At 40.9% G+C, this 27,828-nt stretch overlaps 1 protein-coding gene across 2 annotated transcripts in view; it reads left to right on the top strand.

Annotated features, from left to right (window-relative positions):
• The window catches only part of Casq2 (calsequestrin 2), a 63,836-nt gene that overhangs the window by 16,298 nt on the left and 19,710 nt on the right, over positions 1–27,828 (top strand). The window contains exons 2-7 of one of the 2 annotated variants that reach the window (XM_004853793.3): positions 6,256–6,340; positions 9,124–9,224; positions 11,258–11,369; positions 15,753–15,826; positions 22,245–22,375; positions 23,858–23,903. In XM_004853793.3, the coding sequence (XP_004853850.2) occupies positions 6,256–6,340; positions 9,124–9,224; positions 11,258–11,369; positions 15,753–15,826; positions 22,245–22,375; positions 23,858–23,903 (549 nt within the window). The remainder of the gene's footprint in view (positions 1–6,255; positions 6,341–9,123; positions 9,225–11,257; positions 11,370–15,752; positions 15,827–22,244; positions 22,376–23,857; positions 23,904–27,828) is intronic. The other variant, XM_021265740.2, reaches the window with a different exon arrangement.

Raw genomic sequence — 27,828 nt, 5'->3', positions numbered from 1 at the left:
TGCCCACGAGCTCTCTCTAAGTCTCTATGGCCCTTGTTTTCACTCCAAGTGTTTTAGTTTCCTGCTGCAATAAATCAGAATGTCCTTAATGCTGACATGTGCCTTACACAGTTTTGTTTTGCTTGTTTTCTTGAACATAGTAGATACGTAGGTAATGATTGTTGTTCTCTCCCCTTTTCAATACTTTAGGCTTTGGTATTTTTGAATTGGCATGAAATGCAGAACCCTAACCAGCTGCCTTAATATCAAGAAGGAAATCTAACATGCATTAAGCCCTTCTTCATGTCAAGAGCCACGCCAAGAGCATCATACCATTATCTCAGTTGATCTTTAAAACAGCCCTATGAAATAGATACTATTACTGTCCACATTTTTACAAAGCAGTCACAGAACAGGCTTGTGACCAAGTCAGGGTCCCAGGTCTCTGATACCAAGTTCTGTGCTCCTAACCACTGGGATCTACTACCCAGGAGTTATTTAAAGATGACATCTGCTTGGACCTTATCATTATAGAGGTATCAATAGAGCACTAAATACATACAAAATACAATATTATATGAATTATGCATATTATATAGATAGAACTTTTTGGGGGGCTTTTTGAGACAGGGTCTTGATGTGTAGTCCAGGCTGGTCTTGAACTTACTATGTAGCCCAGGCTGGTCTTGAACTCATGGCAATCCTCCTGCCTCAGCCTCTGACTGCTGGGATTACAGGCATGTACCACCACTTCTAGCTCTTATCTAGAATTTTTTTAAAAGTTCTTTCTGTACTCCAAAGAATCAGCATCAGTCAAAGCAAATCCTAATGTTTTTTGGGAGGAGTGAACACTCTACCAGTACCCAGGTGCTGCACATAATCAATCAATAGACAAAACCATTCTCTAGAATGGACTGAAAGCAGGCAAGACCGAGAAGAAACCAAACAAACAAAATCAGCAGATGAATGGTTTCAAATTACAGGAAAGAACTGCAACCCCCTCTGAAGAGTATTACAGTTTTCTGGACAGTTAGGAAACACTGACTATACCTTTACTTTTCCTTGTATATGAGGAGTAAGCCTAAGTCACTGTATTTGGTGACAGTTTCTTCTTGCCCACTTGTCTCACAAGCCCCTTGAACTTGTGAAGCTCTTGGACTAGTGCATCCATTCACCCCCAAGTATCCCGAGTGTCTCCAAAGAACTGTGCAAAATACAAAAGAAGCATAGGCTTTCTCTTAGAGGGGAAGAATCACAGCCTAGAAGAGACTCATACCTAACCCTAATGATTATGAAATAGGGGCCAGGGTGTTGTCCCTGTGATGGGCTACTGGAATTCCAGAGAGGGGATTGGGGTGAAAGATGAGCCTAGAGCTGTGCTTTGTAGGTGTGGGTGGCCGGGGCTGATAGGGATCTAAGGGAGCACACGAGACTAGGTTGAGGCAGAGAAGAGAAGAGATGAGCTGGAGATTTCAGGCTGGAGTGGCAGGGGACGGGAGGGGGCAAGGCTGAACCACAGCACGAGTCAGACAGAGTCCTGCCTGCCCTGCCAGCCCTCCTGGTTGGCAGGATGTCTGATCTCATCCGGAGTTTCCCTAGAAGGTCCCAGGCTCTCACCATAGCCATTCTTCCCACTCCATCTCAAAGTGGTCTTGGGTTGCTGCCAGCCTTGGCCACCCATAAGCACCCATGAAGGCTCTTGCTTGGGCTGAGTGCTCAGATGGGCAGACATTGGGCCTAATCAGGATGGTGGGTGAGAGTGGTGAAGGGCAGGGAGCTGCAAGGATTGTGCATCAGGGTTCTGAGGAAAAGGCGTGCGAGGCTCAGCACGGCTTCCTGGCCCATCCATGATTGCCTGCTCAGTCCATTCAACCATGCAGTAAATGGCTGTGCCTAGTTACCCAGGAAATCAGAAAAACAGAGTTGACTCATCTGAGGTAGCACCTCGCACTCATATATCTTCAAAAAGTCACATATAAGTTTCGGTATGGTCACTAGGAAGCCATACTCTGTGGACCTAGGGGAGTCACACACTTGCATTTACCTAAAAACAAAATGTGGTGGTGTATGTCTAGGACAGGTGAGACTTAAATTCTCTCTTTAACTCTCAGATTAGTTTATTTTCTTTCCTGTCAGTTAGTCTCACTATTATTAACACTTCTACACCAAAAGTAGAGAGGCCAAAAGAGACAACACGGACCCACAGTTGGAACACTATGCCACATCACTTTTCAATGAACTAATAGCTACTTATATTTGTGCTTTCTAGAGTATGGTTTGGGATCTGATGCATCAGAATCTGGAGGTGTGATAACATGGTTATAACAGCGTGGATTCCTCAAGCCCACCGCAGCTCTGTGCTCCACTCTTGGTGCTGAGTCTCACAAAGCCCCATTTTGACCAGAGCCCCAGGGATTCCTATGTACACTGAAGTTTAAAGGCCATAGTCAGAGGCCCATGTTCTAGGAGTAGAAAAACTTAATGTATCACAAAGGCTTTAGGGCTCATCACTGTTGACTTTGAATGTTATAAACAAGGGAACATCTAAGTTAAGATTTTGATGGCACTAAATAGGGTCAACTAGCTTAGAATTAACACCAGAAAAATTATTCCAAAATGACCTTGTCTGATAAGATTGAATGAAATAGACTAAAACGAAGTGACTTTGCAGAAAGACAGGCCTGTTTAGGCATTGCAAGAAAGCTCATGTCGAGTCAGAGCATAGATACCAGTGATGTTACCTTTCATCCTAAGCCTTTCCTAATCCCAGCCAAAATCCAGGACAGAAGAAAAAGCTGCATGAGGGGAAGGAGTGTGATATGTCACGTCTCCCTCCACTCCTCTCTTCATCCTAGTCACAAGGACATTTCTCCAGACAAGTCTCTGTGCTCTGTTTAGTATCATTAGCCTTAGAAGAAAGGGAAGGTTATGAGCCAGAAAGAAAGAAAAAGAAAGACAGGAAGCTTGTCTTGAACAGGCAAGGAAAGATCTCAGGAGGTGATAACAAAAGAGGAAATCCAAAGAAGAAGATGTTGGGTAAAATTCAATAAAACATAGAAATGAAGAGGAAATTAAGGAAGTAGCCATAAAACAGAAAGTAGAAAGATGTATGGTGTGAGTCATAGAACCAAAGACCCACAGTTAATCCTCCAATCTGGAAAAAACAACAGAACTGCAAAAAATATGTAGTAGAAATAAAAGAGGGAAATGGATGAATCCCTAAAATTAAGAAGCAAAGGAAAAAACATGGTAAGAGAATAAGGTATTCTTATTCAAAATAGTGCCGGAAGTTCTCATCAGAATAATGAGGAAATATAAGGAAATAAACTCATACAAATCAGAAAGGAAGAAATTATTCACAGATATCATGATTGTCTACATAGAAAACACCAAAGAACATACAAACAACAAAACAAGCAACCCCCAAAACTTTTTAGAACTAATAAGTTCATAAGGTTGCAAGACACAAGATAAATATAAAAAATACAATTGTATATTTATATGTTATCAATAAACATATGGACACTAAAATTTTAAATATAATACTATTTAAGACTGCCAAAATAGTATTTTGGTATGTCTAATAAAACCTGTTTTTATATACTGAAAACTTGGCAATGCTAGAAAAAGACATCAAGAAAGATCAAATAGAGATACATATCATGTTCATGAATAGAAGAGTCAACTTGGTAAATACGTCATTCTCCCCAGGTTGATATATAGCTTTAATTCAATTTCTACCAAATTGTAGTAAGATTTTTTTGTAGGTTTAAACATGACTATTCTGAAATATATATGGAAAACAAAAGAACTAGTATAGTTAAAGCAATTTGGAAAGAGAAAAATAAGGTGGGAAGAGATAGTCTATCTTCTTTCAAGACTTACTGTATAACTGTTGGAATTCAAACTATGTGATACTGATAGAGAGACAGACAGAGGAATCAATGGAACAGAACAGAGAGACCAGAAATAGAGAACTTACAAATGATCTCACTGATTATTTTGATAAAAGTGCAATAACAGTTTAATGGATGAAAGGCTCAACCAAAGGTGCTGAAGCGGTTGGACATCTATTGGAAAAAAAGAAGAGCCTTAACCGGACTCTTATTTAACACAAAATTTAATCAAAATAGGCCATGGACTTAAATGTAAAATATGAAACTTGTAGAAAAAAATCAGTATGTAGGGTTAGGTCAAGAATAGATTTAACATCAAAACCCCAATCTATAATTGAAAAAATTATTAAATTAGTCTTCATAAATATTTTATTTATTTATTTATTTTTGGTACCTGGGATCGAACTCTGGTCCTTGTGTTTGCGAGGCAGGTGGCGGAACCACTGAGCTAGATCCCTGGCCCAATATTTTAAATTTTTTGTTCCGTGAAAGACTAGTTAAAAAGATGAAAACACAAGTTACACTGTTGGAGAAAATATTAATAAAGTACGTATTTTTAAAAATGCTAACATTAAAGACCTCAAGTCTCAACAATGAAAAAATAACCCAATTAGAAAATAGGCTAATAATAGAAGGGAACTTACATATGGCAAAATAAGCACATGGAAAAGAATGTTTAAAATCATAAGGCACTGGGAGCATGAAAATTAAAACCACAATAAGATATCATCACATACTTATCAGAATGACTGAAATTTAAAAAAAAATAGTGACACCACCAAATTCTGCCAAGGATATGGAAAAGCTGGATCACTCAGACATTGCTCATGAGAATGTAAAATAGTGCAACCTCTCTAGAAAAGAGTTTGGCAGTTTCAGGAAGTATTAAACACAAAACCACCATACAACATGGTGATTACACTAAGACTATATTAAGACTAACATTTAACTCAAAAACCTATACAGATATCTTTCCACAGCTCTATTCCTAACAGTCCATAACTGGAAACAACCCAGATATCCTTCAGGGGGTGAACAGTTATATACACCATGGTACATACACACCATGGAACTATACTCAACAAGAGGGAGCCTGCTAACACACCCAGCACCTTGAATGAATCTCTGGATAACTATGATGGATGAAAAGAATCCATCTCTAAAGGTTACATACTACATAATTCCATTTATATGACATTCTTGAAATGACAAGATTACAGAAATGCAGAACAGATTAATTAGTGGTTTCCTAGGCAAAGGAGTGGAATGGGACTGGAACCAGTGGTAACAACAGAGGGATCCTACAGGTGATGGAAGCGTTCTAAGTCTTAACTGTAACAATGTCAAAGCCACTTTGTGATACTGTATCCCAGTGTACAAGATCTTATTAGTGGGATAAACTTGATTAGATAAGTGTACAAGAGATTTCTCTGTGTAATTTCTTCAAATTGTGTTTTAACTAATGCTATTGGATATTTAATTTTTTTAAATAGTAGCATTTGGACAGGTTGTAGCTCAATGGTAAAGCATTTGCTTGTCATGTATGAGGTCCTGGATTTGATCCTCGGCACTGAAAAAAAAAGTAGTATTAGTATTTCATGATCCCTGTGGTGACCTCACCCTATTCCTACTTCAAGCCTGCTTTCAGCCAGGTAGCAGGAATTAGATCTCAGTCAATGGCGAGTCTCCCTACTCACTCATGCCTAAATTTCAGGAAGCTTAGCATGACGCCAGTTTTGTGCTTGGTGTCATCTTCTATGCTGCTGTCTGCCCAGAGTAGCTTTCAGCCATCTGTCCATCTAGGACACTGCAATATCTTCCTCATGTTTGGGCTAATGGCCCTCTACCCCCAGTACTCTCTAGTTCTTCCTCTCAGTGGGCTGCAGGAAACCTCCAGAGGCCATCAGACTCAATCACCAGATATGCCTCCTGGGTATTCCTACTCCTCAAGCTCAGGGAGAAGGGGGCTGTGCATAGAATGGGATCATAGGCCTCCTTTATCCTTGCATCCCCACCTCAAGTTTACATGGCATCTGGGAGAGGGCTCAGGGTGACAAGGGATCCAGTATCCATGGGTGTTAGAGTACTCTACTTCCCTTCCAATTCTCCCCTCTCCCACCCTGAAGGCAGCTAAAGCATGTGACAGTGTTCCATTCTTCCAAATCTTATTTCTTAATTCTGTCCCTCAGATGTTCTATCTTGGCACTTTGCTGATTTATTCCTCTCCTGAGGGACAAGTATAGGATCACTCTGCTGTGGCTTGAATTGGTCACAGAGTAGCAGGAAGTTTGGAGAAAAACTCACTTGTTAGTACATGAACATATTGTCCTGTGATTTCTCTATTCTGCCATTAGCCCATTTATCCTATTTATCCATACAGCTTGTGGCCCAGGTCCTGGAACATAAAGATATAGGCTTTGTGATGGTGGATGCCAAGAAAGAAGCCAAGCTTGCCAAGAAACTGGGTAAGTGTGATGCTTGAGATCTTTCAGGAAGAAACAAGTGTGTCTTGCAAAAAAAAAAAAAAAAAAAAAAAGTATAGGTTCCTTTACTCTTGCATGATAACGGGGCTATATTTTGAATATGGATAAAATAATCTCACCTATCTTGGGCTGGGAAAGAATTTCATAAAAGTAAATCTAGGCCAGAATTGAATGGTTTCACCCAATCATTTAATATGTCTTTGTGTGAGTGTCATGAAGAAGGTCTCCCAGAAAAGCTAATGCTAAAGACCCAAGCCTTAATTTCTAGTTCCTAGAGTAAACTGAAATACCATCTCCTATATCACAGCACACAGAGATCTCTCTAGGAGAGTTACACTCTCATCTTCCATCACCTATAATTTCCTTGTCTCTTGGCAGAAGCAGCCAACAAAAGATAACCCTAGAGATAGCAACTCCAGGATCTCAGGGGTTTCTCATTTACTAATAAACCCCAGCTGGACTTTATCACCAAAGATGAGAGGGAGGCTTTAGGTGAGATATGGTTAAGTAACTACACGATGGAAGTTATAATCTCTTGTGTCAATACGTCATGCTTAAGTGCAAATGCTCTTTAAGATTCTTACCCTGTAATCCCAAAGAGGGAGGATATAGGTAACTCCTGGTTTCCAAACACCCTCACTCATGTCCTGCCTATTTGGCTTTTCCTGCATGACTAGTGAAGGGTGGCTATTAAAAAAATAGCAGGAGGTTATAAAACAGGACCTTTGAAGAGAGGTTAATTGGATTTGCAATGGTAAGCACAGAAAAATAAGTTCATTGGTACTTCAATAAATACCTTCAGGTATATGAAAGCTTATTATCCTAGAAACTTACAAACAGCTATTTTCTATTTTATTTTCTAGAAGACCAGCCTTTTAAAAAATATTTAAGTTGTAGGAGGCAAGTTAGACATAGGAAGAACTCATGGCTATAAAATGATAATGACGTACTAAGAATGCCTGGGATATCACTGTCCTTGAAGACATGTTAAGGAATATTGTTTTTCTCCTTGAGTATGGGAATAAAATACATTAAACTCTTTTCCTAGAGTCAAAAACAATTTAATGAGTTCCTCCTCTCCAATAGCCAATTGATTCCTAGACCGCTCCCTTTCCATTGTTTTAATGCATATATTGTATTCTGGAGACTTTTCAGTAAACTTAGAAAAAAATGCTAGTGTTCTGGCAATATATAAATCTAGAGAGGACAAACTTCAAGAACTGATAAAAATAAATCAGCAGAAGATGCAATGGGGCTTAATATGTATAAATAAATTCTCTCCAAGATCAAGTTAGAAGGAAAGTTGCATAGTTCACTGGTAGAGCACTTGCCTAGCATCATAAAGCCCTGGGCTCAATCCCCAGTACGTAAAGAAACAAGCTGAGCTTGGAGGAACTGAGGCAGGCTCCTCAGGCTGCTTGAGCCTTGAGGTTCACAGGACGTAGTTTTATTTCTGAATCTTCCCATTCATCTTCATCCCTTCTTCCATTTGCCTTAGTAATTTGGCTTCCATCAGGCTGTGCCTGAACTACTTTAGTAGCCTCCTAACTGGTTGTGCTCAGTACAAAATCTAACAGCAGGACACTGGCTGATGTTCCTTCCCTCTGGTACCTTTCAAGATCAGCCTTCACCAGCCTCAAGAATACCTCATGTTGCTCCTTTCAGTTTACAGTGTGCCAGAGGCTCCTCAGAGGAGCATGGAGACAGACACCAGGCAGAAGTCCAGCCTTCCTGTCCCTCGAGGGTCTGCAGAAGAGATTATTTGGAGAAAGTATTCTCTCGCTAATAGAGAGTTTGAAAACAATTAATCTAAGGAATTAAAGATGCTGTGCAGTTGGAATAAGTGCCAGCTTCATCTGTTTGCCATTACTGAGGGAAAATGCAGTTTTCCAGCAAGCAGTTGTTAAAACATACAACATCACACCAACAGTTCTGAAGGGTAGTAGAAGAGAAGATGAAGCCGGCCCTTGCAGTATCTGTCAGCTAATAGGGTAAAGAGGAAGTGTGTGATTCTGCTAGAGCAGGAATACATGCTATTCGGTAGAGCCACATACATTTATGGGGCACTGATCAATGTGTGTAGGCTCTGTGCAAGGCACTGAGATACCAGCAAGACAAGGATCTTACCCCACCAGGATGCACTGTTAGACAGGCACCTACACATTGATAATGCATGCACTCATCATGACTGGACTGACCTTAGGAAAAATGAGACATAAACTGAGTCCTGAAGGAGTTAACTAAGATGAGCTGGGATGGAGGTCACTCCAGTTTTGCAGAACAAGGAGCACATGAGCCTACACACTTGTGTATCTACTTTACACACCCTTTTATATCAGCGTGTGAACAAGAAGCAAAGGGGGTTACACACGGGACCAGGGATCAGTTCTCAAAGGACTATGGGTCAGGCCAAGGAGGAATGGCACTAACAGGGTTGGTTGGCAGTAGATGGTAGAGGGACTTGAATGCCAGTCTAAGGAATCAGATGGGCAGTGGGTATTACAACTTTTTGAGAAGGAGAATAACATGGGTTCAGCAGTATTTTTGGAAAACTGAAGCAATGGTAGGGTGGAAAATAATTATTTAAAAATTAAAATTGAAATCCAGGTGAAACGGTTAGTTCTTATTTCAATTTAAATGCCTACCTGCAGAGCCCCTCAGAAGTGTTCTGACAGAACTGGTCCTTAGGTTAATTCTAGTACCACTGATCTTGACCCCAAGGTCACTCAGAGTGATTTGTCCTGGGCCCTTTTTGTTTCTTCCAGGTTTTGATGAGGAAGGAAGCCTCTATATTCTTAAGGGTGATCGCACAATTGAGTTTGATGGCGAGTTTGCAGCTGATGTCTTGGTGGAGTTTCTCTTGGATGTAAGCATTTTACACAGTAGCCCTGCATGGAGATATCTGGACTCAAATATAGGGGGAGGTAAAGCCCCAAAGTAAGAACAGAGAAGCTGGAGATTCTGAAGTGGTCTAATACAGGTTTCTCAGCCTTCAAAAAGACGAAACAGTGTCCATATTACAGTGCCATCTACCTTTTCTGAGAAGCTGACCCCTCAGTCACCCCAAAACATCGGTTCATTAGTGACCTGTGTGTCACAAATCTGAACCATGTAGTAGTTAAGTGCTAATTCTTTTACCAGTTATACCCAAAAATTCCCTTGGCTTGCTCCAGGGCTGCTAAGGAGGAGCTGGGCAGTGGAGAGACAAAGGGGGTAACCAATTACACAAAGAGAGAGGAGGAATCAATCACTCCGAGGTACCCTCAGAGCAGCATAAAGGACAGGCAGGGCTAACAAGTACCCCCACAAGTCAGTCACTTTCAGCCATGAAGATACAACACTCAGATCACATGTTCAGACAAACAGAGGAAACACTAAAACCATCTTATTCATAGATAAATCACACTTTCAATTGTATCTGTGAGGTTAAATGCTTTGGAACAAGTATTCTGCACAAAGAACTTGCTGTTGAACATCCATACTGATCATCCTGTATCTACCAGCTGGTACCCAGTGGCCTGTTGCTTTCTCTCTACAACCTCGAAGGCCAGAGAGAAGGTCAAAAGTGAGCTGAAGAGCACCTTCTATCAAAAAAAAAGTGTCCATAGTCTCTGGTTGGCTGTCTCACTGTCCTGCTGCTGCAAGACCTAAAATACTTAGAGAAGCGACATTCTAACTCTGGGCCAACATGGCACTGCCTTAACTTCATCAGCTAGGAGACTTTGGAAAATGAGGCTCTACCTACTTCAAAAGATGAACAATATGATTGACTCACATAAGCAGTAAACTAGAGATAAGATTTTGACTTGATCAAATCAGGCCTCTTGCACTGTGAATCACAGATAATTCGGTTTTCAGTGTGTGGCCTTTGACCTCAAGCTGACTCTTCCCAAGTTAGTTTTAAGATGGTCAGAAGCGGGTGATGCATCACATTTCCTCATTTATATCCAATTAGAGAGGGAAAAAAAAAAGAACCACAAATCTTCAAACCACTGTTCTTTTAAGAGTAAAGAACATTTGCCTTTAGCAAATTTAACCCCTTTGGGACAGAGTTGGGCAACTGCCCATTCCTGAATCAGTAAGTAGCAAGGGAGGTTATGAAATCAACCCATGTGTCTGTCAACTTATAGAGAAAACGTAATACATGTGCTCAATAAAATACTATCCAGCTTTTAAAAAATAAATTTTATAATTTGTGACAATACGGATGGAATCAGAGAACATTATGGTGAAGTATAATAAGCCAGGCACAGAAAGATAAATACATGTTTTTACTTATATGTGGAGCCTAAAATAACTGAACTCAAAAAGGAGCAGAGAGTAGAATGGTGAGTACCAGAAACTGGGGTAGGGTAGGGGATGGGGAGATAATCATCCGATGGGGCAAAGTTGCAATCAGACAGAAGGAATACAGGGATTTTTTTTCCTTTGAGATGCATTGACTAATGTAGAGAATACCGTAATTAACATATTGTATGCTTAAAAATTGCTAAGGGTAAATTTCAAATATTCTCATCACAAAATTTGTAAGTGTTTGAGGGAATGGTTATTTTAAGTAGTTTGACTTAATTATTCCACACTGTATTCATAACTCATAACATCATTTTATAACCCATTAATGTATACAATTATCATTTATCAATTTACAATTAAAAATAAAGAAGAAAGCTAGCAGGAGGAAAGGATTTGCTTCAGGCCAATCATCCCACCCCTTGAGTTAAGATCAGTTCGTCCAAAAGGACAGCCACTGGGCTCCCCAGGGCTGAATGGGATGGACTGCCAACGTCTGAACCAGGAAATCCACTACAGTTTCCCTCCTGAGTGCTCCATTTCTCCACTGGGGAGGAAAAAGATATCTTATTGGAATATATTTGAGAACAAGTGTGTGTGGCATTTCAGCTAATTGAAGACCCCGTGGAGATCATCAACACCAAGCTGGAAGTCCAAGCCTTTGAACGCATTGAGGACCACATCAAACTCCTTGGCTTTTTCAAGAGTGAAGACTCAGAATGTAAGTTGTCTGTCAACTCTGCCTGGCAGTATAAGGCTCAGTTCCCAAGGAGCACTGTTAGATGTTTCCAACAGAGGATGGATTTGCACTGTTAGATGTTTCCAACAGAGGATGGATTTTCAGCATCTCATTTGCTGGGATGAATAGAGGTTGGAATTCTTCCTGTACCCGGTGCAATGGGACATATGCAAAACTTGTGAAAAACAGGTCACGGGGCTAAAAAATGTTAAATTTGGACCAGGTGCTCTGCCCTTAAAATGTGTGTGTGTGTGTGTGTGTGTGTGTGTGTGTGTGTGTGTGCTGTAGGCAAGAGAAGAGCCTTTCTTCCACTTTCCCACCTGCCCACTTCCATGATGGGGTCTCCTCTAAATGGAACCCACAGTAGGCTGCCTAAATGCATTGCCAGTGCCTGCAGTCACCAGCTGGAGAACTTCTCTCTCAATTGGAAAACATCAAACAGAGGAAAATTTGGATAGGGATAGGCTTAGTAGCTGCTAAGAATGTGGAAAATTGGGCTGAGGATTTAGCTCAGTGGTTCTGCCGCCTGCCTTGCAAGTGCAAGGACCCAAGTTCGATCCCTGGTACCAAAACCAAAACAAAAAAAAGCACGAATGTGGAAAATTGCTGGCTGAGCCCATCGATGACCACCAGACTGCCTGCCATTACCAACCGCACCCTTGGGCATATTTCCTCTGTCAGCTTTGTGGCCCAGTTTGAGGTGGGTACAGACCTACCATAGCATCATCACAGCTGGTACAGGGATGAGACAGGGTGAGTGGACATCAGGAAGAGGAGGAAGAGGGGCAGGAAAGGCAATTACTGGAGTACATTGAAAAAAACCTGCATTGGTAGTGTAGGTCAAGTGAGTTAAGCCTTGTTCTGGTGTGTCAGCCTTGAAGAGAGGGAAAGTGGCCAAAGTGGTGGGCATCACTGTCAGAAAGTCTGATAGCATTGATACAACTAGGAGGTGCAAATATGGGCTGCATGTGACTATTTCTAAAAATCCACAAATATTTTGAAATTATTGGTCAAACTGTTTCTTTACTCCACTAACATCCTTAGTTACTGCATCAACAGCGCACCTGTTTGTGCTCTTTCATGCCCCAGTGCAGTCGTCTTCTCATTGGCTTCATTGAAACCTCCATTCCCAGTGCTCAAATGAGTGTCTTAGGGGCAGGTGCCAGCCAGAGTTTTGCCCCAATTCTGTCTGTACCGACGGATGCTGACTATGCCAGGGAACTTTTGCCCCACTCCCACTTTATCCTCTTCGTATGGAGAATTTCATGCTCACAACAAGTAATTACTGATGTTTTCTATAATGTAATGATGATGAAAGGATACAGCACGAAGTTTGACTAATTCACCAACTATCACACAGCTAGCAAACGGTGGACTCACCACTTAAATTCCAAGACTCTGACTTTAGAGTTCACACATGCAACTATCATGGCACACATGAAATGTTATCACATGTTTATAGGCATAAAGTGAGCCTGAACTGGACGGGAATTGGGCTTAGAGAAATTTTTTTAGTTTATATTATATAATAATAATAGCAAAATACAAAAATAGGAAATATGTCATATATTAAATTGTAAAAATTCTCCAAATAAAACATTTGGAGATTTTGAATGTGAATCTTGACCTTGCTTCCAAGAGCACAGCCTTTTGATATTAGGAGTTTTGCAATTCCTGAGCAAGGTTTTAAGTGACAAGCTCTTTAAAATCTTGTTAGTCACCATCAACCACATGTTATATGGGTGGTGGCAAATGAAGAGACAATATTCTTGGGTGGATTGAACCCAGGGCCTCATGCCTGCTAGGGAAGCACTCTGCCACTGAGCTGCATCTCCAGCCCCTCCCTGCTTTATGCTTGGCTGATGAATGTTCTTTTCTTGCCACTGGATATAATTCAGATATAGCTCAATCTCTAAATTATCCTTTAAGTGCATGGATATACCTTAGTTTACCATTATGATTTTGCCTTGATGAATACAATGCTCAGATTTCTTGTGATAATTGGATTGGATTGAAAATCCAATTAAGTATTTTTGTATCTTATTATATTTAAAATAAAATGAAGCTTTTCATTAGAAATATAAACATATATTACTTTACTGGTCTTAATAATCATTCTGAAATTCTGAAATAATAAAATTACTAGAGAGCCACTTGAACTACCATTTTAAATTTGAACTTTCTCCCTTTTCAATTAATAAATCTTGTTGGTATATTATATACTTCACATGGTTCTTTCAGCTGTCAATGAAGTGGATTCAAGTGCTCGGTAAGGCCCAGGATTTTTGGAGGCCAATAATTATCCTTCAAAAGGAGTATAATTCACAGTTTATCTTTCAATCCACTTCTTAGTTGATAAACTCCTCATAAAACTGTCTTTGACTAAGGAAAGGGCTTCTGACCCTGCTTCTTCACTGAAAGGAAAAGTGATTATGTAGGCTTAGATGTTAGAGTCACCTTTTTATAACAACATTTTATGTGGAATTCAGATTCATATGCAAAACTTTATATGGCAGAGCTTTTAATAAATATTTTAATAAATACCAATGGATCTCAGGATTTTCAGAAAGAACTTAATGTAACGTCTTTACACCTTCTTCCCCTTGCAGCCACTCCGCTAGCACACAAACCAGGTAGTTTTTCCACAATCTATCAGGATGTATTCATCAGCTTCTTTGACGATTTCACCCCCAATAACTTGGTTTGCTTCTTCTTTGTAAGACAAATGAAATTACTTCAAGCATTTCTTCTCAGGGTTTTAACTGGTGCTATTAACCACATCCAGTTACTAAAGTCTGATGTACTAAATCCAGCCTGGAAAACCCTGAGGGATGAGGAAGGGAGGCAAGGAACAGCTAATCTTGGGCACTCTAGGGCAGATGACAGGACCGGGTATCCTGGAAGACAACCGCTGTTAGGGTGAGGCTAAAGGCTCAAACACATTTCGAACTAACAACATGAGAGTCACCTTGCTCCATCCTTCATCTTAAAAGTGATGCAAACTGGACCTCTGGGAGAAGAAGGAGGCTCTGACCCAGGTCTAGGCTGTTCTTCCATCTGGGCAGGGGATCATGGAGGTGACAAAAGATTCATCAGGAGCACCATGACTCTGATGGGGCCCGCTGTGCCTGGATATAGCTCCAGCCATTCCACTTCCTCACCTGCACTCTCCTCATTCTTCAAATGATCTCACCTGTCTTTTTCCCATCTGTCCAGTCCTCTACCCCGACTATCAGGCTACCTGATATTTTTTTCTGACTTTGTATTACTTTTATGGAATAAGTTTGGAGGAGTACATACCAGTAGGTACCAGTGTTCTTATAAATGTTCAGCCCCTCTCTCAAGTTCTTGCTGCTGTCACTGCTTTTAGAGCAACTGTCACACTGCATTGTGACTCTTTTAAGAGCCCACAGCCCTCTCTGGCCTGAAAGCATTTTAAAATCAGTATCTTTTTATGACTCACTTTGAGGCAGCATTATTCTAAAGTAAGTTTTTATGGCATCCTAAAAGGTTCTTCATGATCCTAGAATTCTAGCAAAAGCTTATACTTCTGATGGTTCCTTCAAAAGGAAAAAAAAAAGTTAATCTTAGAATAAATCACAGGCTTGAGGACTCTTAGAATCATAGAATTTATTCAGAATCACCACAGCCATCACCATTACCGTCACCCACACTTCTAAAGTTTGAATATGACTATTTTACCGAGTACAGTACTTGCCTCGATGTAACAAAGTGCAGCATTCCCACACTCAGACAGTTGCATGCCTACCTTGACAGTTTGGACTAAAGTTTGGGACAAGAGGGTCAAGCACAGGCTTGATCAAATTTAAATGATTCCAGAACATCAGGAAGGAAAAAAGAACAAGAAAGAAAACTAGGATTCACCAACAGGGGTACTCATGACAGGAAGGTTAAAATACTTCTGTGATGTCTTTTTTTGGTTGAGGTTCCTTTGCAATGATGAGTTTTCTCATTTAGGCTCGTTTACACAGCAAACTACACTTTCTCTAAATGTTTCATTTGTAAGCAGCAGTAAATGTGAGTACAAGGACTGTCTGTTTTGATGTAGGGTTTCACGTGTCTTTTTTTTCTTCCTTGTATTTTTTCCACTTCCCTTGCTTTCTGCTTTCCAACTGCGTAAGTGTGGTGAAGATCTCTTAAACAATTGAATGCCAATAAATTCGAACTCCTTGGGGGAAGCCATGGGTTTAAATAGTACTAAACAGTTAGCTATCTAAATAATACCTGCCAAATAATTATTCAATCAGGATTAATTGGCTTCCTACTCTCTGTATATCATTTAAAAAGAGAAGTCTGGGGGTGCCTCTTAAAAAAAATGTTTCTTTCATTGTTGTTTTCTTCTAGATTATAAAGCTTTTGAAGAGGCAGCTGAACACTTCCAGCCTTACATCAAGTTTTTTGCTACCTTTGACAAAGGTGTAAGTACCTATGAAACCTCAATATAAGTACTTTTGTAGGCACAAATGATTAAAGTTTGAACTTTCTACCTCTTGTTCTTTTCTTTTAAGAACATGGACCAGCCTCCTTTGTCTCTTTCTCCAGAAGTGTTACAATGCTAGATGAATGAAAATGATTAAAAGGATATAAGCAGATCTCTAACAATAGCCAAAGAAAAGTGATAGCTCACTTTTATTTTCCCATGCCCCAGGAACAGGAAGCATGTGTGCCCAGAGAATGGTGGTACATGTTCCCTTTTTTTCCTCTTCCTTTCCGGGGTTGCCCCCTTCCCCTGCCTCTGGAGTGGTATGGGAAATTGAATGGAGAGGAACACTGACTCTCTGAAGCCCTGGTGCTTTGGAAAGTTACTTCCAGGAAAAGTTGTTTTATGTATTTTCCTATAATCCAGTAGATCTTCTTATCTGAGTGTGACAAGTGATTTTATAAACCAAAGAGCAGCAGAGACCAAGAGATCTTGAACCAATGGGTAATTTATTTGGAGTCTATGCAGCAGAGTATTCCACTCTAGTTCCTGTGATTACTAACATGGCCACTATTTATTAAGTGTTTTCTGTGTGCTGGGAACACTTTGATATAACGTCAACTCTACATATCTGTGGACTTCCACATCCACTGACTGAATAACCCAAGGGAAGAAAATAACCAAAAACAATTATGTCTGTGCAGAAGACGTTCAAACTTTTTTCTTATCATTATTCCTCAAGGAGGTTAATAACTACTTCTATAACATTTATATCATATTGGGTATTGTGAGTAACACAGAAATGAGTTAAAGCTTATGTAGGAGCTAGATAGCTTATATGTAAATATTACATCATTTTTAATATGGGACTTGAGCATCCTTGGGGCATTCTGGAACCAATCACCTCTGCGAACCGAGGGATGACTTTATTGTGTTTATATTGTCCCCAATCCTGCAAACAGCTTTGAAGGGTAAAAACTCCCACTTCTCATATGAGAAAACAAACTTACAAAGGTTAAATAATATACAAGGTCTCCAGTGAATTAATGGTAGTCCTAAGGCCCCAGTTTTGGACAGTGTATGCCCCAAACCCTGCCTCTGTACTCTGACCTTAGATAGAAGACCCTGTGGCTGCCCTTGAGGGTCAGGTACACAAACACACCCCACAAATAACACGTGCAGCCACATACAACACAAACACACATCACAATACAGATAACACACACACCCCAACTGAAAAATGAAATTATTATATTTGACAGAACACATAAATCTAAGACAAACCAACTCTTTAATCAAATACAAGTAAAACGTCATCAGAAAGTGGCCTCTTGAGGAGCAAGGCAGTTGGTGAGCAGTGCTCATGGCTTTTATGCTGGGGTGGGTTCAGATATTCTGCAAAAATAAGAGGCCAATAGATGTCAGAGCAGGGAAGGGCCCAATGCAAAATCACATTTGAGGGGCTGGGGATTTAGCTCAGTGGCACCTGTGCCTGTCTCATAAGCACAAGATCCTGAGTTTGATCCCCAGTACCCCCCAAAAATCACATTTGATTCATATATTATACTATATATATATATCCATTTCTGTGACTATGATGCCTGTCCTCAGGCTTATAATCCAGAATAAAAGGTCTGTAATCTAAGTAATGGAATATAAACTTTAAGCAAGTTTACTCTGGTCGGATTTTAGAGTTGGGAGAGATTTGAGCAAGAATACCAAAACACTAATAACTATCATTTATTAAGTATTTATGTGCCAGACTCTGTCCTGAGAGCCTATGTAGGTTTTCTCATTCCATCCCTTCAACAAGTTCATGAGAGATGAATTAGGTTCTCATTCCTCAGGTAAAACTGAGGCATTGAGAGATCAAGTGATTTGGTCATGATTGCACAGCAATAGTAAAGCTGGGTGTAGTCTCAGGTTGGTCTAATTTCAAAGTCAATGCTGGGTGCTACCACGCCTCAGAGAAAGAAGCAACATAGATTAAATTCTTATTTGGTGTTTGGCACATAGTAAACATTCAGAAAATATCAGCTAGCTATTAAAACTGTTGTTAATAAGAAAAGACTCATCCAGGCCCAAGACGATGGGCGGTTGGAAGAGGATATTAGAGGAAGAGGAACATAGACGCCTACACTGGATTCATCACTGGCATTTGGTTCTGATGGGCCAGGTGTGGCTGAAGGCTTGCTGGCCTGAAAGGAAGAAAGGCAGGCAAATGAGTTTGGCCAAGCAACAAAGCCTTCATTTTCAGCTGGGTGGTTTGATTCTGAGTGCAGGGTAGCATTTGTTCTCAGAAGTGTCTTTCAGTCCAACAAGATGGTTTCATGTCTGTGGCCTGTGAAGAAGGTGAGGTCAGGCTACAATTACAATCTTTGAAAGCTGCTTTGCTAAAAACTCTGAAAGACACTGAGTCCTAAGTGCCACTGTTCATATAGCCTTGTGGGATTTCATGACATTTAAAAAAGAGACACATTGTCTAAGACTTCATATGGATCACAAAGGCTGCTGCTCTAGGGGCACTCAGATGCCAACTGGGACTTGCATCCACCACGGTGGGAGAGGCGTGCTCAATGGGAGACGGTGAGGTCCAGAAGGCATGGTTGCAGCCTCAGTAACATCCAGCAGAGGGTGCTAGAGCAGAAGAAGGAAAGAGAAAGGAACGTCATGCATGAGGTGCCTGAAAGGACCTGCCTGTACAACACACCTTAGGGAGCCTCAAAGGGACTGGGAGGTGGTTGGTAGAGGTTTGCAAACAGGAGGAAGAAGGGCCAAGGAAGCAGCCACACAGTGACAAAGATAAAGACCCAAATAGTAGAAACTGATGTGACAAGAGGACTTGGTCACTGATGAGACGAAGGAGAAAAAGAAGGTCCCAAAATAAGGTTAAGACTGAAACATCTCAGTTTCAAGTCAGAAAAGCCTGGGAAGCTACTGAAAACATTAAGGAACCTAGAAAGAAGAAACTATTAATATCAGAGAAAGTTATGAGTCCTACATTTTTGCACATTAAGAAAACATCAACTAGAGATGTCTTCCATCCATCCATTTGTTCACTCATTCACTCAACAAGTATTTGCTGAGGGCCTCTAATGTGCCAGGCACTCTTCTAGGTGTCAGGGCACAACCCTGAACAAAACAGGGCCTCAGCTTGTAAAATTTAGAGTTAGTATGGGGGAGAAGATGGAACGAGAGAAAGTAAAGAAGTAAGCAAACCAATAAATACATTGTGAACTGGAGAACTGTAAAAAGGGTGAGGGGTCAAAGCTGCTGATGTAGATTTAGAAGTCAGTAATTGCCAACCGCTGTCAATATTGGTATCCTCAAAGAGCTTTTAAGAGCATTGATCTGTGGGTTCAGTCCTAGAAATTTTTTTCAGGGTTCTGATAAAGTCTAAAAAACTCCATTTTCAAAAATCTCCCAGGAAATGTCATAGGATGGACAGATTTGGGACCTAATCTACTGATCCTGATCCTAAATCGGGCCACAGGAAGACTCAATCCCTCTGAGAAACAGCCGGGACAAGAGAGGGTTGGGGCAGAGGATGGCACCCACTCTGCCACACCTGGCAGCCTGAAAAATGCCAGTGCTAATGATCTCACATCACTTCTCACTGGCCTGCTCCTTTCTCTGTCTGGGATCAATGAAATGAAAGATTATTGTCTCTCTTTCATCACACTGTGGCCCAAAGGGAGCTGTGATAAGCTAAGAAAAGATGAAGAGTAAAGTCTAGAAGGCCCAGTTCATTTTGAGTTGCTTTTCACTGGTAACATCTGAACTGGCTTGCCAACTTGTAGAAAAACCACCTGTATCAAATTCATGCATATGCAAATATTAAGAAAAGAACCATTGTACTTGTAGCTTTCTTATCTTTGCCCAAATCTATTCTAACTAGTTAAAGAACAAGAAAGCATGGACAAACTCATTTTTATGAGCCTATCCGCTTTTAATAGTATAATGCATTCTTATTTAATCTCAATGTCCATGAATCACAACTGTTCCTAGAACAGTGCCTTACATACAGGAGGACCAGTAGGTACTTATCGATGAAATGAATAAGTGCTCCAGACAGTCAAATCTCCTGCAGTCTTTATCATCCAACATACAGTTACAAGAATGCAAGAAAGGCATCCTCTGAGGCACAGGTGAGGGCATTCCAGGAGGGCAGTGGGAAGAAAGTGAACTCTGGACAAGTTTCCCAAGACTTAAATTTGAGGATGTGACAATCCAATTTTCCATTTATAGACTTAACACCCAGACCCAGACACTGGCATTCAGGGACCAGAGAACACCACCACCACCACCATACACATATGCGCGCGCACACACACACACACACACACACGTGTGTGCATGCACATACATGCACAGGCATGCCAGTGCTACTTGCCTTGATAGTAGTTCTGATCAGCTCTCTCTCACCTTCAGGAGGTTTTAATTATAGCAGATTAATTGATGAGAGCAAATGACAAGAAGAACAAGGAAACATCGCCCTAAACCATGCACCTCAGGTCACAGGGACGTGCATAAGGAGAAGGTAATTTTCAAATCAAAAGGACATGGGATACAGACAAACTGGAGGTTTGGAATGCTTCCCTGACTACTGGCCATGCCCCTCCAGATATATGATCTAGAGGAACTGCTTGCCCCAATGGGAGCCTCGGGCTTCACATTTGTAAGATAAATATAATAACAGTTCTTACTTCATACAGCCCAAATGAGAATTCAAAAATCTACGCGAAACACTTCGAAATAGTAAGGACTCCATGTATTAGCTATCATTGCTATTTTTGTTCATTTAATCACTTCCCATTTTGTAGCAGCACATGTTACTGGTTCCTAGAAGAGTAAATGAACTCAAAAAGACCAGAGGCCATTGTCATTTTCAAGCCTACTCTCCTTAGACTCAGTTTGGGGAAGACTTATGTGCAAACCTAGATGCCTGTGTGTTTGCTCCCCCCGCCGGCCCCCCCATCTTCCTGCCTCACCACCCCATACTCCCCAAAGCATCTTTCTGAGAAAAGGGGAGAAGCAGTAAGAAAAACCCCACACTTCCCTCTCTTAAAACAAAATCAGCATGACAGTAAAGTCTCCTTTAACTGACTGCAGCTCTTCACAGGACCTATTTTCTTTCTCTCTGAGCAGGATGCTGGATTTTCTTTCTCCTAAGGACTGTAAGAAATGTCTTTTGGAATATAGTGACCTGGAATTAATAGCAATTGATGACAAAAGCCATCTGGACATAAGTGTTTCCTCAGAATGGACTTCGTTGTGTAAGATCTTATGTAACACCCAGGTCCTCCCCCTCCTCAATTAGTCACAGCCCCTGGGTCACCGGATTGCTGCACTGTACTTACCACAACAGAGCCTCAGCTCCTAGGCAATGCCTCTGCCATTTCAAGGGAACCACAGTTCATCCCTGTGTTTCCTTGGACCACAGCTCTGAGCAAGAGAAGAATGGCATCTGGTTTTCTATTGAGCTCTGCACATTCCAGGCCTCTCAAATCATGTCACAAAAGGAGGTCCTGAGTTCAGTGGCTTTGCAGGGGAACACAGCAACCATTCTGCCTTGACAACAGACTGACATGTGGCCACTTTAATCAAGAGAGAAAAAGCCTTCCAGGCTGTACGCTGGTTTCCCAGGGATTTGTATCTATTGTGCTGTGAGCCACCCATCCTGGCTCACTGGGGACTAACCAGATTTTAACACTGCAAGTTCCAGATCCCAGGAAACACCTCTGCCATGAGCAAAGCAGGGTAGTTGGTCACCCTGTGGTTGTTAACAAGTTGGGCAATTCCCAGAACCTGACAAACCACCAAGCAAGCCTGGAACTGACAGCTTGAATCTCAGGGCCTACACTTTATCCTAAACAGCAATTAGGATTTATGAGTTGATCAAGTGTAGATTAATGCATTGACTTCCAATTCTGTGTACTTGTATGCTTTAAGGGTTACCACCAATAGCTTGTTCCATCAAAATAGTTCAATTAAATCCACACAACATGTTCCACTGGCATTCACTTCCTCCTCCAGCCCCGGAAAATACAGTAGAGTGATGATGAGGGTAGAATGATACCCCTCACTTTTCATTTCAGCTGTTCCCTGCCCCTACTTGTCCATCATTTGTCAGATAAGTCTTCTATTTTTCTCTGCCTCTCTCTCTCTCTCTCTCCCCCTCCCTCCCTCTCTCCCTCTCCCTCCCTCTCTCTCTCTCTCTCTCCCTCCCTCTCTTATTTCTTTGATCACAGAAAGAGATTGGCCCAACCCAGGTGATGAATTCTTGTTACTTTAACAGTGAAACTATCCATATACTTTGCGCCATTGCTAGAGAGCACACACACCTCTGGTGGATGTACAATGCATTACTACTCTAGACTAGCACTCAAATAGCTATTGTCTCATTTCTGTTTTAGGTTGCAAAGAAATTGTCCTTGAAGATGAACGAGGTTGACTTCTATGAGCCATTTATGAATGAGCCCATTGCCATCCCCAACAAACCTTACACAGAACAGGAGCTCGTGGAGTTTGTGAAAGAACACCAAAGGTGCCTGAGATGGCATGTGGGGAAGGGAGTCTGGGGCCTGGCGAATGGGGAATAGTCTCTTGGTCTGATAATTCAGATCCACCAAAAGCAACAACCTAAAGTACCCCAGGCAGAATATTGGTCATTGATAAATGGCAGGTATATTGCTACTTATGAACATGAGTCTACTCTTGCAAATAGGGTTAGACTACCTCTGCTCAGTCAGCAAATCTCCTTAAAGCCAGACTGAGATTTAAGTAAAATTCTACACTAGTAATGATAGCAATTTAGTGGAAAGCTCCCTCCTGTATGTCAAGCACCATGCTGGGTGCTTAATGGGAGCTACTTTATTTCATCTCCAATCTTATGGGGGCAATATTATTCAAATTTTATAGATCAAGGAATATGACTCAGAATAGTTAAATAACTTAGCCAAAGAGGAACATCTATACATATAACTTCTAGGAGAGAAATATTTGATATGATTCAGTAGCTTTAGCAAAGCTTTTTCCTTTGAAGGACCAAAGAGTAAATATTTCAGTTTCTAAGGGCCAGATGCCTTCTTCTGCATTTGCTCAACTCTGCCCTTATAGCACAGAAGTGGCCATAGCCTTTGTGTAAACAAATGGGTGTGGCTGTGTCCCAACCAAAGTTTATTTATAACAACAAAACATTGGCTGGATTTGGCCCACCAGCTGTAATCTGCTGATATGTTCTTAGGGAACAAATGTGGAAACATGTACCGCAGTAGAGAGCTCACTGCCTTCCCCACCATCCCTATGTGCAAGTGTGGTCAATGAACCTAGCACAACATGGTCCCTACTCACAGACAGTGCTGGTCCCTATAGGGAGGCAGTACATGAGGAAACAGTTACTAATATGTCTCACCTGTTGGAGATGGAGCTGAGTGGCAAAACACTTACCTAGCTTGTGCAAGGCCCTAGGTTCCATGCCAAGTACCATAAACAAAAGAAACCAAAGAGTCTCACGCTGTTTGCCAATATTCAGAAATACATGAAACTAGGAGCAAAATATGGGTCTGACTTGCCCCCACCCTTAGATTCCTAAGGGACTTTTGATGGATAACCCACCTAATAAAACAATGGCTGCTCTGGTCTGGAACAACAGATTTCCTGCTATCTTCCTCCAGTTTGCTCCTTCAGGACCTGCTCTGGGCTCTCGGGAATGGTGCCTGTTTGTGAAGAGAGAAATGCTCTTTGCCCTAGGAATGAACCAGCCCTGAACCTCTGACCCATTGTTTGTAATGGATTTGATCTGTCCAGGATCAAATGAGTCTAGGGACAGGTTTGGTGATTGGGGCTTAGATCTCTCTCGATGCAGCAGAGTAGAGTGGAGTAGCTCTACTCCCTTAGTGCAGAAGTGGGTTTGGGGGCTCTTAATGCTCTTCCAAGTGAACCAACAGCTTGTTGACCTTTCCCAGGGCTGAGGCTCAGTCTCTGCCACTGGTGAGCCTTACTCAAGGAAGCTCTTCCTTTTTTTCAGACCCACTCTCCGTCGCCTGCGGCCAGAAGACATGTTTGAAACATGGGTAAGACAGCAGTGAATTCTTTCTTCCTCAGAGGGATGAGCATACCCTCAAGAGGAATGCCCTTTACATTAAGTTCCAAGTGTCAGACTAAGTTTCATTTGGCTGGGCTTGATGTCTACGTGGTGGAGTATGAGCAGCTTGCTCATTTAAATTCAGTTCTCCATAGATCCAGTTTAAGCCTGTTTGGTACTACTACTCCCTGTTCATTTCCTTGGTAACTTCTAGCTTCTGTTCACAGGCCACCAGAGATCTAGCTTGACATGCTGGAAGGAGCTCAGGCTACAAATTCATAGTTCAGGGTACAAAATCATGGAGTCTAGAATTTGCCACCTAGTAACTTTGTGACCTACATCAAGTCATATAGTCTTTCTGAGCTTTAGTTTCCTCATCTAAAATCAGGACTTTTTGTTTGTTTGCTTGTTTTTTATTAAATTCTTTTATTGGTACATTGTAGGTGTACAACACAATTACATTTCTCATTGGGAATTGTACCTTTACATGATGCATCTTGGTTCTTATTTTATCCCCATTCCTAGCCCTCCCTTCACGCCCTCCACCCTTCCCTATTTACAAAGACTTTATTTCCATTTTTTCCATTTCTCAGCACTTTTCCTTTCCCTTCTTTCCTTTCCCCTGCCCCTCCCACTACCCCTACCCCTTTGGACCTTTTCTTCCTATTTTGCATTACCGACTATTCATTCTAATCATTGGTACATTTTAGGTATACAATAGAATGACATTCATCATTGGAAATTTGCCCCTTTGCATAGTCTCTCTTGGTTCTTATAAAACCAGGACTTTTTGTAAGGATAAATGAGACGAAGAGTTCAGAATGTGATAGGTTCTGCATGGTAGCTCTTTTTAGAAAAAAAATGTCACCTGAAGGCACTGGAAAGCAATCAAGATGGCTTATGCTGCAGGTGCGTGTCACAGATAATGTGCCAAGTGGCTCAGACAGTATTAGCAAAGGTCCCTTGGAGACACACCTTCCACCCCCCCTTAGATTTATACAGAATTCCATAAACAATAATAACCGGTCACTGGAGCATCTTCTTTCCAAGCAATTTCGTGGATCCTTTTGCATGGAACTGATGATAGCTCTACACAGTGATGAAGAAACAAGTATCATTTTAGCCCATTTTACATAAGGAGAAACTAATGACCATGCAGATTATTACTCAAGGACATAGAATGATACCTGTTAGTTCTTAGGGCTTAGATTAAGGCCACCTGGCTTAGATTAAGTCAAATCTCATGCTCTGACCCATGTGTTTCCCTCAAGTGACCATGTCCTCACAGAGGGTCATTTCGGTCAGTGGTAGGGGAGAAAGGGATAGACATGGAAGCATTTCTTTACGAAATTCTTTAAATCATAATCTGAAGTGATGGCTGAAGAGCACCAGGGAGTAACTTGACACTGTTTTGCTGGTACATAACTTATTTGGATTTCTGAAGGAGAGCAAACATTTCACAAGACTCTGAAGGACAAATAATGAGTCTAAGGGTGGATGTTATTTAAGAACAACCAGCACAATAGAAACCTATTTTCCTAACATTTAAGCCTTTCAAAAAATTAACCTTTAAAAGGTCTTGTTACAAAAAAAAAAAATAACAAAAAATAAATAAAAGGTCTTGTTACTAAATTTAAATATTAATAACAAAAGGGTACAACAGTACTTTAACATATTTCTTTTTTAAATTGTTTTTACTTTTTGCTCTAAAATAACTTTGGACTTACAAAGATAGTGTGAAGAACTGCATTATTTCTTCACACAGATTCCCCAAATGTTAACATTTTATTACCTTGACTTCCCTTCTCCCATACATATTTTTTCAGCACTATGTCAAGGTGAATAGCAGACATAATTTCTCTTTATTCCTAAATACTGCATGTTTTCCACAACAAGAGCTTTCTCTCATAGCCACAGTACTACAATCAAAATCAAGAAATTTACACTAATATACCTCAACTCTAATCTACAGACCTTACTCACATTTTATTACTCACAGTTATCCCACTAATGTCCTCTATTGCAAGAGAAAACCTTTTTTTCCTTGGCCCACCATCCAATTCAGGATCTCACACTGCATTTGGTTTTTGGTTTTTGTTTTTTGTTTTTTTTTAGTTTCCTTTAATCTTGAACAAGTTTTGGTCTTTTGTTCTTCTATGACAGAAAATGCAATTTTAAAGAGAGCAACTATTGCTGTTTTGTTTTGCCATGTCTGTTTCTCTCTTCCTTCTTTCCTTTTCTTTCTTTTTCTCTTTCCTTCCTTCCTTGCTTGCTTTTTTTCCTTTTCCCTAAGAGATAATTAACTGTTATCTCCGAGCAGGGAGAGAACACACATGTGTAGGACCCTCCTTCTCTCGGACTTTCCCTACAGACATCCCAGTGTCACCCGATGACCGTGACCATGACCTCTGTGGCTGGAGAGTCCATGTGTTCAGAACACTCCCCAGGCCCACTGCAGAAATCCTCTCCTCACCTCAGAGGCAGATGGTGGGAGGGATCTTGCTGTCTTCCTTCACTCTTTGTTTTCTTTTCATTTAATAAGCTAAATTACAGCCTTTTGCTATAATATAAAATAATAGTGATGGCTCATATTTTCACATTATTATGTACTCATTTGTTTTCTAACTGGGAAAAGCAGCGCATTAAGTTTAGCCAAGTAGAGAGGAAGACAATGGGAATGTTTGCTTACCAGCACCCCACTTTGCACTGGCTATCTGACTTCCCAGAAGCCCTAACCAGAGCACACCAGGCCCTCATCCACATCTCTAAGTAGGGAGGAAGGCCAGGGAGGCTCCTCCAGGGCCACTATTGTATCCTTAAAAAGAAGAAGCAGAGGTCAGAGGGATTCCTGAGGAACCATTCCCTTGTTCCCCTTCCTGTCTACCTAGGCCCACTTTGGAGGGCACTGCCCAAAAGCATTGGCTGCAGGAACTTAAACCACAGATTTGTGGAAAGTGACCAATTAATGGACTTAAAAGTCTTTATCTTCAACATTTGCTTTTTCAGACACTGCAAAATATTTAAATAAGATAGGAAAGCTAGCTGGGCTAAAGCAACTATTTACCTTTTTTCTCTCCCCTAACTGTACAGACTTTTAAAGTAGCAGATCATATGAAAACACATCACATATTACTACTAAAAAAATTGGTGCCTAGCCGGGGATTTAGCTCAGTGGTTTCGCCGCTTGCTGCGCAAGCACAAGGACCCGAGTTTGATCCCCAGTACCAACCAAAAAAAAAAAAATTGGTGCCTAGCAATATTCGCTGTTGGTAAATTCTAGAGTGTGTATGTATATATGTATGTATGTATGCATTTATAATTTTCAAAGAATATCAAGGTGAGACAGGGTGCTCTAGTGCGGGTATGTCATACTCCTCTAGGGCACTCCATTGCACCATAGTTAGGGAGCCTGGCAGTTGGAACTCATTTTTTTTCTTTGTGTCTCTTCATTCAACACAAGAACATTTAATAGAGATGAAAACAATAGAGCAAAATATTGACAATCATAACATCCGGTTGGTAAATAATTGATGATATTAGGTTTTCTTGTCGCTCGTATATATTTTCTAATTGTCTCCAATGATGAGCATGTAAGACTTTTATAGCCACACTCTTCTTTTCAGCCAACAGACATTAATAAGAACCCATTACATTGTGTTATCAAAGTGAACATTGCTGACTTGTTGTTAGGATCCCATGACTGAGCAGATGAAGCAGTCTCAAAACATAACAGCTCCTGTTATGCACAGCACTGTGACAGAGTGGCATATGAAGGATGGTGAATCCAGAGGAGGGTATTCACCAAAGTAACCCCCAAATCTTCAGGTCTTTTGGGGATCTAGTGCATGTTCAATTTATATACAGGCCAATTTTTAGTCTCTTTCAATTTAAGAGCTCCCGATCCAAGTTTACAT

This window comes from Heterocephalus glaber, unplaced genomic scaffold, assembly GCF_053883595.1.
Source record: "Heterocephalus glaber isolate CG9 unplaced genomic scaffold, H.glaber_assembly_v1.0 deba00001442, whole genome shotgun sequence".
In the NCBI taxonomy this organism is placed as follows: domain Eukaryota; kingdom Metazoa; phylum Chordata; class Mammalia; order Rodentia; family Bathyergidae; genus Heterocephalus; species Heterocephalus glaber.
This window is presented reverse-complemented; position numbering and strand designations above follow the sequence as displayed.